The sequence below is a fragment of the Neoarius graeffei genome, chromosome 21 (assembly GCF_027579695.1).
Source record: "Neoarius graeffei isolate fNeoGra1 chromosome 21, fNeoGra1.pri, whole genome shotgun sequence".
Taxonomy (NCBI): Eukaryota; Metazoa; Chordata; class Actinopteri; order Siluriformes; family Ariidae; genus Neoarius; species Neoarius graeffei.
Genome location: NC_083589.1, coordinates 60780637 through 60796245, shown reverse-complemented (window position 1 = coordinate 60796245; position 15609 = coordinate 60780637). Strand labels below are relative to the sequence as shown.

The 15609-nt window shown below is 39.4% G+C and overlaps 1 protein-coding gene across 1 annotated transcript in view; it reads right to left on the bottom strand.

The window, feature by feature from the left end:
* The window catches only part of lrguk (leucine-rich repeats and guanylate kinase domain containing), an 82548-nt gene extending 77122 nt beyond the window's left edge, over window positions 1-5426 (bottom strand). Inside the window, exon 1 of the mRNA XM_060903441.1 lies at window positions 5217-5426. Within this exon, the coding sequence (XP_060759424.1) occupies window positions 5217-5393 (177 nt within the window). The 5' untranslated portion in view covers window positions 5394-5426. The remainder of the gene's footprint in view (window positions 1-5216) is intronic.
* Window positions 5427-15609: the final 10183 nt, after the last annotated feature.

Sequence of the window (15609 nt, the reverse complement as noted above, 5' to 3'; positions counted from 1 at the left end):
TGTGGGTTCCATTTTAAAGCTTACCTACTGATGTTATTTGGTGGCTTCCCAAGTGTACATCCTATCCAGCTCCATTTTTTCTTCGGGATTTGCATCTTGACTGGTTGTTGGTTGGTTATTTCCCATATTTCTTGATTCTTCATTTTATCTGTCCATTTAATGTTCATTATTCTCCTCAGACAGTAATTAAGGAATGTTTGAATTGTCCTGAGCATAGGTTTAGTAGTTCTCCAAGTCTCTGCTCCATACAGGAGGACGGGTTTAACATTCAATTCAAAGATCTTTGACTTAGTAATCTTAAATAGCACCTTCGACGCCCACATCTTCCCCAGATTGCTGAAGGCTATTCTGGCTTAATTAATCCTTGTTTTAACATCCTCATCTGTTCCTCTGTCAACACTCACAATATGAGTTCACTTCCTCCACCTCCAGTGTTCTCCATCATCGCTACTGGCTATCTGTCCTTACAATTTACCTTCATCAGTTTAGTTTTCACTGTATTTGACTTTAGGCCAAGTTTGACTGACATGTCTGACAGGAGATTTGCATTTGTTTGTTGTTGCTGGAAATGAAGACTATGTCGTCTGCGTAGTCTAAGTTGCCCAGTTGTTGCCAGAAACTCTGGAGACTGTTGTGTGTGAAAACCCCAGGAGGAGATCAGCAGGTTCTGAAATACTCAAACCAGTCCATCTGGCTCAAACCAACAGTGAAAGAAAGTCACACTTTGAGATCACAATTTTTCCCATTCTGATGTTTGAACATTGTGAACATTAACTCAGGATTCGAATTATAAATTTGACCCTATGGGGGTCTCTATTTAAAAAAAAAAAAAGCAATGCATACTCGCTCTCCTGGACCAGCGCACTTTTGCGCACTGCAGTGCACAGCTTTCACACACAGGCGCGTGCATGCACGCTACGCACGCACGCACGGTGTTGCGCATATATATATGTTGCGGTTTAATAACACGTTCAATACAAAGTTATGGCTGCATGGTGATCGGAAATGAAACGAGTTTTATTTATATTTATATGGTGATATAGGCTATTCAAGCTTATTATGGTGATATATGATGTATTTGAGAGACTTCCACAGAAAATTAAGTTTGCTTCTTTCCTGGGAGCCTGAGGAAATGGGAGCTCAGCTCCCATTGGCTCCCACGTAATTCGAACTATGCATTAACTGAAGCTCTTGATTTGTATCAGTGTGATTTGATGCATCAAGGGATCGGCTGATTAGAGAACTGCAAACAAACAAACAGCAGGTGGATGGATGGGTGTTCCTAATAAAGTGGCCGGTAAGTATACTACAGTGGCGGCTGGTGAAAAAAATTCTTGGTGGTGCTGGTCTGCCAATAGATTTCCCTGCCTAGTCCAGTATAAGCATTCAAATGAAGAGTCAGAAAATGACAATTCCACAATAATAATTTAATTTCCTTCTCAAAATCAGCAGTTTCACAGATAAAGTAAATTAACAATTTACAGCTATATTAGGCTCCATTTATGCTTTGGAATGGAACGGTATCAAATACAATACTCAAGTTCTTGAGAGAAGTTTACAGCAAGGGTATGATTTCAGCTGAATCTATACAAATCAACAGAGAGTGTGTGTGTGTGTGTGTGTTTCTGAGATGAGGGTAAGATTTCTGTGTGACAGAGTGAAGGATTTGAAGTTACTGTCCAGTTCAGAACTGAGAGACAACACTAACCAAAACTAACAATAATAACAAAGACAAGTTCTGATTCTGACCCGAGACCTCAAGTTTATCACCACAGCAATCCAAAACTTTCCCACATTTTCTGTAGCGGGGCGAAATTTCCAGCGCCCCAAAACCATTAAATTCGGCGATGCTGATTGGCCAAATATTTATTATTTTTCCTTAACAACCATACATGATTGGCTATTTCACTGCACTTCTGGGGCACTTTGACGAGCGCCCAAGAAGAGAAACGATACGAGTCTGTCGGTGGAAATTCACTGTTGAATGAGAGTCAGTTGGTGGAAATGTTGTTTAAATAATTCAGATTGCATGTAGGCAGACACTATTAAGTAAAACTGACATTGATGATAAAATTTGTAAAAAAAATATATATATATATATATATATATATATATATATATATATATATATATATATATATATATGTGTGTGTGTGTTATTTACCAGCTTAAGAAAAAAAAAATATATTATTTCCCAGCTGGGAGGTCCGTATGGTGAAATACTGTGACCAAGGTCTTGAAAGTACTGAGCGAGGCCCTCTGGGCCGAGGTCAGTATTCAAGGCCGAGATCACGGTATTTCACCATACGGACCGACTTTAAGCTGGTAAATAATATATTTATTTTTTTCTTTACTAAATTCTAACAGAAAATGAGAGCGCCCGAAAGGGAAAACCGAGCTGAGCCGCCATTTTGAATCCTCATTCACGGCTGTAATGCAAATGGCTTCCTCCTCGGTATACAAATACACTTCCATGGCAGGAAAAAAAAAAAAACTACATTTTGCCGCCTATGTAGTCCCCTATTTATACAAATAGGAGTCATTCAGGATTCAGCCATGTTTTTGCTCGGCGTTAGCAACAGAGAGGTTTTTAGCTTTCTCCTGAAATGTTTTCTTTTATTTCTTCTTCCTCAGGGTAGTAAAACTCGCTTTCGCTGTGAACACTGTCGTTATCGCTATCCATGCTGTAAAATTAATGCTATTCTCATGAGAAATGCTGGCAAAAATTTATAAGATTTTTGATAATCTTATAAATAACTCTTATAAAAAAAAAAAAAGATAAATGTTGACAAAAAATTCTACTATGTTTGTTGTTGTTGTGAACAAGCGAGTCGCCTGGGGTTAACATGAAAGTAAGGTTAATAATATAACTTAGATTACACATTTTTCAGTTTTACTCAAATTAGGGTGGTGCAAAAATAAGTACACCCCACAACAAAAACTACTCCATCTAGTACTTTGTATGGCCTCCATGATTTTTAATGACAGCACCAAGTCTTCTAGGCATGGAATGAACAAGTTGACGACATTTTGCAACATCAATCTTTTTCCATTCTTCAACAATGACCTCTTTTAGTGACTGGATGCTGGATGGAGAGTGATGCTCAAATTGTCTCTTCAGAATTCCCCATAGGTGTTCGATTGGGTTCAGATGAGGAGACATACTCGGCCACTGAATCACTTTCACCCTGTTCTTCTTCAGAAATCCAACAGTGGCCTTAGATGTGTGTTTAGTCATGCTGGAAAAGTGCACGACGACCAAGGGCACGGAGTGATGGTAGCATCTTCTCTTTCAGCATAGAGCAATACGTCTGTGAATTCATGATGCCATCAATGAAATGCAGCTTCCTGACACCAGCAGCACTCGTGCAGCCCCACATAAGGACACTGCCACCACCATGTTTCACTGTAGGCACCAGGCATTTTTCTTTGTATTCCTCACCTTTGCGACGCCATACAGTTCTCAAGCCATCAGTTCCAAAAACATTTATCTTGGTCTCATCACTCCAGAGTATAGAGTCACAGTAGTCTTCATCTTTGTCAGCATGGGCCCTGGCAAACTCTAGGCGGGCTTTTTTGTGCCTGGGCTTTAGGAGAGGCTTCTTTCATGGACGGCATCCATGCATGCCATTCCTCTGCAGTGTACGCCGTATTGTGTCACGGGAAATAGTCACCCCAGTTTGGCTTTCTACTTCTTTAGATAACTGCACTGAACTTGCATGCCGATTTTCTTCAACCCTTCTCATCAGAAGATGCTCCTGTCGAGGTGTTAACCTCCGTGGACGACCTGGACGTCTCTGTGAGACAGTTGCAGTTCCATCTTTCTGAAATTTTTGTACCACTTTTGCAACAGCATTCTGACTGATAAGTAAAGCTTTGCTGATCTTCTTGTAGCCTTCACCTTTGTGGTGTAAAGAAATTATTTTCTTTGGGGAATTCTGAAGAGACGAGTTGAGCATCACTCTCCATCCAGTCACTAAAAGAGGTCATTGTTGAAGAACGGAAAAAGATTGATGTTGCAAAATGTCGCCAACTTGTTCATTCCATGCCTAGAAGACTTGGTGCCGTCATTAAAAATCATGGAGGCCATACAAAGTACTAGATGTAGTAGTTTTTGTTGTGGGTGTACTCATTTTTGCACCACTCTAATTTGAGTAAAACTGAAAAAAAATGTGGAATCTAAGTTTATATTATTAACCTTACTTTCACGTTATAAGTATAACGTGAAAGTAAGGTTGATAATATAACTTGTATATCCCCCTCCACTACTGTTGCTACTGCTATGAACAAAAATGAAATTAAGGGTTGTTTTACAATCAGGGTACAAAGTTTGTGTCACAGGGGTCCAAAATTCAAATTGATTCAAACTGGTTCTTGTACCAGTTTTTAAGTGAAGGACAAGTTAAAGAACAGATTTCAGGTAATTTTTTGACATATTATGTGTATGGTAGTTTTGTGTAATCTTCTTTATCTTATAGAAGATTAAGCGTAGCTTTAAGCAGGGCTGGGAGAAACAAATGAAGTGATTCTCGGAGAGGACTTTTTTTTTTTGACAATTCAGAATCCACTAATTCCATAGTGCTTTTAAATATAAGGCTGTAAGCTTTGTGTTAGTTGTCTCTAATATTAATGTCCCGATATCTTGACCACATTTTAGGATGAAAATAATCATTTTAGATACGTTATTTTATATTGAAAAATTAGCTGTCTCAGAGAGGACATTTTTTTTTTGACACAATTCCATACTAATTTGATCAAAATAGTCTGAAAACTTACTGGCATTCAACATTAAAACTTAACTAATGTTTCCAATGATATGGAACCAAATATGTGTTTTATGGTATAAAGAATGATGTAAGTGCATCCCTTTTGGAGCTACCTGTGGTCAAAAAAGCACTTTTTCTAAATGACACGAGTAATTTTGCTAAATAATATATATATTGCCATACATTCACCAAAAATAACCTTATCACCATTTTTTTTTTGCATGGTAAATAGAGCTATCACAGGGCTACAATAAACAACCAAGTTTATTTAGCCAAGCCTTTTGATATTGAAGATAATGAGTGTTAAATGGGATGTTTAGCTTGCGAACCCTGATTGTAAAACAACCCTTAATTATTTCTGAGGTAATTTAATACCTAAAACTAAAAAGCAAACGGCTCAAGTATTACAAACATATCATACTGAAACTAAAATGTGGTAAAACTTTCTACCTCCATGTCTTTCTGCTCCTCTTCCTTCTCCTTCCCCTCAGGCTGAGGACTTGTGGGTTCGGCTGTCATTCGAGGTTCTGTTGTGTTTCTGTCGCCTTGGTCCCGGGACTCCGGGGGATTTCCTGCTGTTTGGGCGGATAACTCAGCCTTAGACTCATTCTGAACAGAAACAGGCATGTGTGTTTACTAAACTTGGCTTATTCCTTCAAAAAAAGTAATTGTTTTTCACGATTAAACCGAATTTTATGACGCTAGCACTGATGCTAACTGAGAGAGAAAGAGAACACCTCACGGAAGCGCGCGAAACCGTTGCCTAGCAACCGCGCTGAGAGAGAGCACGCGCGGCCTGTGCTGTGCTGGACACAAACTCACAGAAACTCGTACAACCTGATTCCAGAACAGCTGGGACACAGTACAAACTGTAAATAAAAACAGAATGCAATGATTTACAAATCTCAAAAACTGATCTTGTATTCACAATAGAACATAGACAACATATCAAATGTCGAAAGTGAGACATTTTGAAATTTCATGCCAAATATTGGCTCGTTTGAAATTTCATGACAGCAACACATCTCAAAAAAGTTGGGACAGGGGCAATAAGAGGCTGGAAAAGTTAAAGGTACAAAAAAGGAACAGCTGGAGGACCAAACTGCAACTCATTAGGTCAATTGGCAATAGGTCATTAACATGACTGGGTATAAAAAGAGCATCTTGGAGTGGCAGCGGCTCTCAGAAGTAAAGATGGGAAGAGGATCACCAATCCCCCTAATTCTGCGCCGACAAATAGTGGAGCAATATCAGAAAGGAGTTCGACAGTGTAAAATTGCAAAGAGTTTGAACATATCATCATCTACAGTGCATAATATCATCAAAAGATTCAGAGAATCTGGAAGAATCTCTGTGCGTAAGGGTCAAGGCCGGAAAACCATACCGGGTGCCCGTGATCTTCGGGCCCTTAGACGGCACTGCATCACATACAGGCATGCTTCTGTATTGGAAATCACAAAATGGGCTCAGGAATATTTCCAGACAACATTATCTGTGAACACAATTCACCGTGCCATCCGCCGTTGCCAGCTAAAACTCTATAGTTCAAAGAAGAAGCCGTATCTAAACATGATCCAGAAGCGCAGACGTCTTCTCTGGGCCAAGGCTCATTTAAAATGGACTGTGGCAAAGTGGAAAACTGTTCTGTGGTCAGACGAATCAAAATTTGAAGTTCTTTATGGAAATCAGGGACGCCGGACTAAAGAGGAGAAGGACGACCCGAGTTGTTATCGGCGCTCAGTTCAGAAGCCTGCATCTCTGATGGTATGGGGTTGGCATTAGTGCATGTGGCATGGGCAGCTTACACATCTGGAAAGACACCATCAATGCTGAAAGGTATATCCAGGTTCTAGAGCAACATATGCTCCCATCCAGACGACGTCCCTTTCAGGGAAGACCTTGCATTTTCCAACATGACAATGCCAAACCACATACTGCATCAATTACAGCATCATGGCTGCGTAGAAGAAGGGTCCGGGTACTGAACTGGCCAGCCTGCAGTCCAGATCTTTCACCCATAGAAAACATTTGGCGCATCATAAAACGGAAGATACGACAAAAAAGACCTAAGACAGTTGAGCAACTAGAATCCTACATTAGACAAGAATGGGTTAACATTCCTATCCCTAAACTTGAGCAACTTGTCTCCTCAGTCCCCAGACGTTTACAGACTGTTGTAAAGAGAAAAGGGGATGTCTCACAGTGGGAAACATGGCCTTGTCCCAACTTTTTTGAGATGTGTTGTTGTCATGAAATTTAAAATCACCTAATTTTTCTCTTTAAATGATACATTTTCTCAGTTTAAACACTTGATATGTCATCTATGTTCTATTCTGAATAAAATGTGGAATTTTGAAACTTCCACATCATTGCATTCCGTTTTTATTTACAGTTTGTACTTTGTCCCAACTTTTTTGGAATCAGGGTTGTAGTCACCTTCTCTGATTTAACTCTGTATTCATTTCATTTTTCACATATTGTTCATCACTTTTTTCTTTTTACCCTTTATACACTGTTCATTCATTCATTTCTTCTCCAGTAACTTTATCCTCATCAGGGTTGAGGTGGATCCCATGTTTATCCTGGGAATGAGGCAGGAATACACGCTGGGTGGGTGGGATGCTAGTGCAGCATACCATACACACACTTTCAAATAAATAATCCACCTCCTGGCATGGTTTCTGTGAATTTGGAGGAAACTGGAGACCTTACCTTACACCTTGTACCTTGTCCAGGTCTTCAGTCGTCGTCAGGTGAAGGCGCTGTCTGCTCGCATTTTTTGCGTTCGTTCAGTGCGGTTAACAAGAGGCAGCGTCTTCTGTTTCGACCTAATGCTAGTCTCGCACCATCCGAGATAATGCAATCATCACCCAAGAGGAGCCAGAGGTCTTGTTCTAAGATCTTCAACAGGGATATCCTGGGACACCCCACGCGTCGAGATCCATGAATGGGCAACCAGAGAACCCAGAGGAAATTTGTAAAACTCCGCAGGAACCTGAGACTCTGGAGCTGTGAGGAAGCACTGTTACCCATCATATACACTATAGAGCTCAAAATGGAGGCTGTTATAGCAACAAAAGGGAAACAACTCAATATCCATGCCCATGGTTTTGGAAAGGGATGTTCAATCACATACTTTTGGCGAACATATATAATTTTTTGTGGCAGCATGGTGGTGTAGTGGTTAGCGCTGTCGCCTCACAGCAAGAAGGTTCTGGGTTCGAGCCCCGGGGCCGGCGAGGGCCTTTCTGTGTGGAGTTTGCATGTTCTCCCCGTGTCCGCGTGGGTTTCCTCCGGGTGCTCCGGTTTCCCCCGCAGTCCAAAGGCATGCAGGTTAGGTTAACTGGTGACTCTAAATTGAGCGTAGGTGTGAATGAGAGTGTGAATGGTTGTCTGTGTCTATGTGTCAGCCCTGTGATGACCTGGCGACTTGTCCAGGGTGTACCCCGCCTTTCGCCCGTAGTCAGCTGGGATAGGCTCCAGCTTGCCTGCGACCCTGTAGAACAGGAAAAAGCGGCTAGAGATGATGAGATGATATATAGTGTGTAGGTGGGTGTGATGGGGGCACCAGTCAAAAGTTTGGACACTGCTTCTAATTCAATGTTTTTTCTTTATTTTTATTCACGAAAAGACCTTATTCATGTCTTAAAGTAATGATGAATGTCGTTTCTCTTTACTTAGTTGAGCGGTTCTTGACATAATATGGATGACTACAGTTGTGGAATAGGGTTATTTACTGTATTTTTATTATTTATTATTTACTGTTTCATCTCAAACGCATTAAGGCGGCAAGAAACTCGTCCACTAATTAACTTTTGATGAGGCACACCTGTTAATTGAAAAGCATTCCAGGTGACTCCGTCATGAAGCTGGTTAAGATAATGCTAATAGTGTGCAAAGCATCATCAAGGTAAACAGTAATATTTTATATATAATATTTATGATTCAGATCAACTGTTTTATTTTTTTCCCCAAGTGTTTTATTGGGAAAGACGCCACTTGTATTTTTCATACGAACTACATCTGGGACACTAGCATATTTTCCAATATCTTCACTCATGAGAAACTCGGTGAATTGTTTTGATATGAAATTTATCTTTTCATGTTGAAAAACTAATTTTTCATCCAAAATATATCATGGATCTGAGTGACATTTAAATAATATTGGCTGCTTTTTTTCATGGTCTGTCAGATATATTCCATTCAGTTAGCATGATACTGAACAAGTTGAAGATGAGTCGCTGAAGAATGGAATATATCTGATAGACCACGAAAAAAAAGCCAGCCAATATTATTATTATTATTATTATTATTATACACATTCCTTTTGGGTGTTCAATTCATCTTTTAAAATTCTCTCAAAATCTTCTGTATTTAAGGAAGCAGCCATGTTCGTTTACAAATTGTCTCAGTCGCTCACTAGCATGGAAGTTTTATGTGTCCGACGTGTGACGTCATGTTGTCTTGACAACCATGCAATATCAAACCATATTCAACGCTCATTCTCCATTGGGTAGAGTGACGCAATACGCATAGAATAAGCGATATGCTAACAATATTGCATGCTATCAAACCAAATGAATGAAACCTGCTAGAAGGGAATAGAACACGTTTTTATTCCATTGAAAAAGTGTCCTGTATGGATAATAATTCCCGATATTTCACTCTGATGATGTCACTCCCAGTGTTTTCTCACTGACTAGATGCGTGTTGTCAAAATGGCGAACCAGTTCAACATTAAAATATTTTCATTAACTTTTTGTGTGTGTGTGTGTGTGTGTGTGTGTGTGTGTGTGTGTGTGTGCCCATAAACAACACTACACAGTGGCACAAAGACATGAAGTTTATCTTCTCGTGCTGAAAATTGTTTCACTCATTTGTTTTGCTCACTCGTGAAATATACATTCACCACTTGAAAATAAACTTCATATCTTCACATATCCTCTATATAATGTGAGTTGATCATGCTCACTCTCAATATTTTAAAATTTGTTTTACTTTATATTATACATAAACTATACTTAATATTTTCTCTTAAATCTGTGACATGTAAAAGCTTCAGTAATATTTGTAGATGTAGTAACAATTATTTTTTTCGCGGTCCAAATCCTGCGCTCTGATTTGCTGGTGAGCGGGTCTGTATCCTACGGTACGGACCCAGTTACGGACCTCTGGCGACTTGCTCGTTCACAACAACAACAAACATAGTAGCATTTTTTTGTCAACATTTATCTTTTTTTTTAATAAGATTATCAAAAATCTTATAAATTTTTGCCAGCATTTCTCAGGACAATAGCATTAATTTTACAGCATGGATAGCGATAACGACAGTGTTTACAGCGAAAGCGAGTTTTACTACCCTGAGGAAGAAGAAATAAAAGAAAACATTTCAGGAGAAAGCTAAAAACCTCTAACTGTTGCTAACGCCGAGCAAAAACATGGCTGAATCCTGAATGACTCAATTTTGTATAAATAGGGGACTACATAGGCAGCAAAATGTAGTTTTTTTCCTGCCATGGAAGTGCACTTGTATACCGAGGAGGAAGCCATTTGCATTACAGCCGTGAATGAGGATTCAAAATGGCGGCTCAGCTCGGTTTTCCCTTTCGGGCGCTCTCGTTTTCTGTTAGAATTTGGTAAAGAAAAAAATAAATATATTATTTACCAGCTTAAGGTCGGTCCGTATGGTGAAATACCATGACCTCGGCCTGGAGTACTGACCTCGACCCAGAGGGCCTCGCTCAGTACTTTCAAGACCTCGGTCACGGTAATTCACCATACGGACCTCCCAGCTGGGAAATAACATATATAGCATAAAACAGAAAATTTCCTGAAAAACACACATTTCAGAAAATCGTCTTTCATCAGCCGTGCAAGTGAAGCACATCTGAGGCTGTAAGTCCTGGGTTTCACCGGGTTTATAAGGTAGATTTTGTGTTATATTGAGCTTTTCATCTTGCTATATCTGATCCCCAATAAAACACAAGCCAGGCGTCAGAGGTCTCCACAGAAAATATCGAGTGTCAGAAATGTTATTTTTCATTCTGATGCTTAAGTATGAAACCTGCTAAATAAAAATACTCATAATAATAATAACCCACAATTATTAAGTGCTATATAAAACCTGTCATAAAGCCAAACTTAGTTTGCTTTCGGAGTGTGATCACATTTAGGTCGTTCGAGACAGCCTCTCAGCCAAATACGTCAAATAAAGTGGTGATTTTAGCATTGAGCCTAATGAGGTGGTGATTTATTCCTAACCAACAGACTGCCAGAGGCGGTGCGAAACACAGTGAACAATCCTCATCTACCTGCTCACAGGACACAGTCTGTGTCCTCATTTTATTTATATTACTGTAAGTATACAACAATCATAAGAAGCAATTTAAAATAATTAGATTTTAATGGCAAAGATAATCATGCAAATCAACATGAAATTAACAGACTGAAGATGTTAAAAGCATTTTCAGAAGAATGTACTTCAGACATTTCTTTGACTTATTATTAAATAATTATAAAAATTTCTGTTCACAGAAAAACAAATTACTGTATATAGCCTAACGTATTCCAACACTGTATTAGAAATATTATTTAATTGCAAAAACTTTCCCGATATTCAGCAGGCTGACGTTTACTAAATAATAGTTTTAAAAACTAGATTCAAAATATAGATCAGTTATTATGCATATACATATCATTAAGTTAATTCACAACATCATTCCAGAAATTAGAAACCATTTTTCTTAAATTATGCTCAGATAAAATGGCAGATGGTGCTCTGATAGGCAGGGTTACATAACAAACAACCTGCTGACTCGTCCTACAGGAAACCGTTTGATTATTTTTGCAGTTTTTGCAGGCTTTTCTGTTGTACACGGATCATAATGAGTTTGACAGCTGGTTCGTTCTCAGTCTCGAGCTCTCTGCTGGTTCTGAATCCTGTTGACTTCCCAGCAAAGTACCAAGACAATCTAGTTATATTAAGCTAATGTGCATTCTGGCTGGGATTTCTCTTCATTAGGTGCAGAGCTGATCACTGGATCTATATCCCACAGGGTTTAGCTTGGTTTCCCATCACAGCATCACGAGGCTCACTGCTTCTAATACAGTGGTGCTTGAAAGTTTGTGAACCCTTTAGAATTTTCTACATTTCTGCATAAATATGACCTAAAACAACATCAGATTTTCACACAAGTCCTAAAAGTAGATAAAGAGAACCCAGTTAAACAAATGAGACAAAAATATTATACTTGGTCATTTATTTATTGAGGAAAATGTTCCAATATTACATATCTGTGAGTGGCAAAAGTATGTGAACCTTTGCTTTCAGTATCTGGTGTGACCCCCTTGTGCAGCAATAACTGCAACTAAATGTTTGCGGTAACTGTTGATCAGTCCTGCACACCGGCTTGGAGGAATTTTAGCCCGTTCCTCCGTACAGAACAGCTTCAACTCTGGGATGTTGGTGGGTTTCCTCACATGAACTGCTCGCTTCAGGTCCTTCCACAACATTTCCATTGGATTAAGGTCAGGACTTTGACTTGGCCATTCCAAAACATTCACTTTATTCTTCTTTAACCATTCTTTGGTAGAACGACTTGTGTGCTTAGGGTCGTTGTCTTGCTGCATGACCCACCTTCTCTTGAGATTCAGTTCATGGACAGATGTCCTGACATTTTCCTTTAGAATTCACTGGTATAGTTCAGAATTCATTGTTCCATCAATGATGGCAAGCCATCCTGGCCCAGATGCAGCAAAACAGGCCCAAACCATGATACTACCACCACCATGTTTCACAGATGGGATAAGGTTCTTATGCTGGAATGCAGTGTTTTCCTTTCTCCAAACATAACGCTTCTCATTTAAACCAAAAAAGTTCTATTTTGGTCTCATCCGTCCACAAAACATTTTTCCAATAGCCTTCTGGCTTGTCCATGTGATTGTTAGCAAACTGCAGATGAGAAGCAATGTTCTTTTTGGAGAGCAGTGGCTTTCTCCTTGCAACCCTGCCATGCACACCATTGTTGTTCAGTGTTCTCCTGATGGTGGACTCATGAACATTAACATTAACCAATGTGAAAGAGGCCTTCAGTTGCTGAGAAGTTACCCTGGGGTCCTTTGTGACCTCCCTGACTATTACACACCTTGCTCTTGGAGTGATCTTTGTTGGTCGACCACTCCTGGGGAGGGTAACAATGGTCTTGAATTTCCTCCATTTGTACACAATCTGTCTGACTGTGGATTGGTGGAGTCCAAACTCTTTAGAGATGGTTTTGTAACCTTTTCCAGCCTGATGAGCATCAACAACGCTTTTTCTGAGGCCCTCAGAAATCTCCTTTGTTCGTGCCATGATACACTTCCACAAACACGTGTTGTGAAGATCAGACTATGATAGATCCCTGTTCTTTAAATAAAACAGGGTGCCCACTCACACCTGATTGTCATCCCATTGATTGAAAACACCTGACTCTAATTTCACCTTCAAATTAACTGCTAATCCTAGAGGTTCACATACTTTTGCCACTCACAGATATGTAATATTGGATTATTTTCCTCAATAAATAAATGACCAAGTATAATATTTTTGTCTCATTTGTTTAACTGGGTTCTCTTTATCTACTTTTAGGACTTGTGTGAAAATCTGATGATGTTTTAGGTCATATTTATGCAGATATATACAACATTCTAAAGGGTTCACAAACTTTCAAGCACCACTGTATATGCCAAGAAAGTTCTTGAGATCCTTCATGCCAGGCTGGACATCTGTCAGACATTCTTTTACTTACCTTACATCTGGATCCTGTGTGTACATGAGATGATTGAAGCATAACCTCAAGAGAAAGCCATGGAAATGACACACTGACACTTTCTACACACTGTTAACTTTATTTAAAAACAATCGACAAATACATGATGATCAAGCAACATGTAGATTTAAACAAATGTTTCTCTATCCTGGTGATACCTATCGATAACATGAAAAAAGCTGTTTATCAATCTCGTCATGTTTTATTGAGCCATTAAATCCCCAGTTTGGAGTTATTATTCTATTGACTGATTGCGAGCCACTTCTCTTATGTGATGGACCCCGTATGAATTCAGGATTAATTGGAAGCCTGATTATTCCATCATTACACTGTGCTCCAACCACGTAAATCTCCAGAAAGGCTTTCCAGTCATGACCGGAATCGGTATCTGCCATGTGAAATACAGTTAGGTCCATAAATATTTGGACAGAGGCAACATTTTTCTAATTTTGGTTCTGTACATTACCACAATGGATTGTGAACAAAACAATTGAGATGCAGTTGAAGTTCAGACTTTCAGCTTTAATTCAGTGAGTTGAACAAAATGATTGCATAAAAATGTGAGGAACTAAAGCGTTTTTTAAACACAATCCCTTCATTTCAGGGGCTCAAAAGTAATTGGACAAATTAAATAATTGTAAATGAAATGTTCATTTCTAATACTTGGTTGAAAACCCTTTGTTGGCAATGACTGCCTGAAGTCTTGAACTCATGGACATCAGCAGACGCTGTGTTTCCTCCTTTTTAATGCTCTGCCAGGCCTTTACTGCAGCGGTTTTCAGTTGCTGTTTGTTTGTGGGCCTTTCTGTCTGAAGTTTAGTCTTTAACAAGTGAAATGCTGCTCAACTGGGTTGAGATCAGGTGACTGACTTGGCCATTCAAGAATATTTCACTTCTTTGCTTTAATAAACTCCTGGGTTGCTTTGGCTTTATGTTTTGGGTCATTGTCCATCTGTATTATGAAACGTCGACCAATCAGTTTGGCTGGATTTGAGCACACAGTATGTCTCTGAATACCTCAGAATTCATCCAGCTGCTTCTGTCCTGTGTCACATCATCAATAAACACTAGTGACCCAGTGCCACTGGCAGCCATGCATGCCCAAGCCATCACACTGCCTCCGCCATGTTTTACAGATGATGTGGTATGCTTTGGATCATGAGCTGTACCACGCCTTTGCCATACTTTTTTCTTGCCATCATTCTGGTAGAGGTTGATCTTGGTTTCATCTGTCCAAAGAATGTTCTTCCAGAACTGTGCTGGCTTTTTTAGATGTTTTTTAGCAAAGTCCAATCTAGCCTTTTTATTCTTGAGGCTTATGAGTGGCTTGCACCGTGCAGTGAACCCTCTGTATTTACTTTCATGCAGTCTTCTCTTTATGGTAGATTTGGATATTGATACGCCTACCTCCTGGAGAGTGTTGTTCACTTGGTTGGCTGTTGTGAAGGGGTTTCTCTTCACCATGGAAATTATTCTGCAATCATCCACTACTGTTGTCTTCTGTGAGCATCCAGGTCTTTTTGCATTGATGAGTTCACCAGTGCTTTCTTTCTTTCTTTCTTTCTTTCTCAGGATGTACCAAACTGTAGATTTTGCCACTACTAATATTGTAGCAATTTCTCGGATGGTTTTTTTTTTCTGTTTTCGCAGCTTAAGGATGGCTCGTTTCACCTGCATGGAGAGCTCCTTTGACCGCATGTTTTCTTCACAGCAAAATCTTCCAAATGCAAGCACCACACCTCAAATCAACTCCAGGCCTTTTATCTGCTTAATTTAGAATGACATAACGAAGGAATTGCCCACACCTGCCCATGAAATAGCCTTTGAGTCAATTGTCCAATTACTTTTGGTCCCTTTAAAAACAGGGTGGCACATGTTAAGGAGCTGAAACTCCTAAACCCTTCATCCAATTTTAATGTGGATACCCTCAAATGAAAGCTGAAAGTCTGGACTTTATGTCCATGTCCATTATATAACTATAACTTGAATATGTTTCAGTAAACAGGTAAAAAAAACAAAATTTGTGTCAGTGTCCA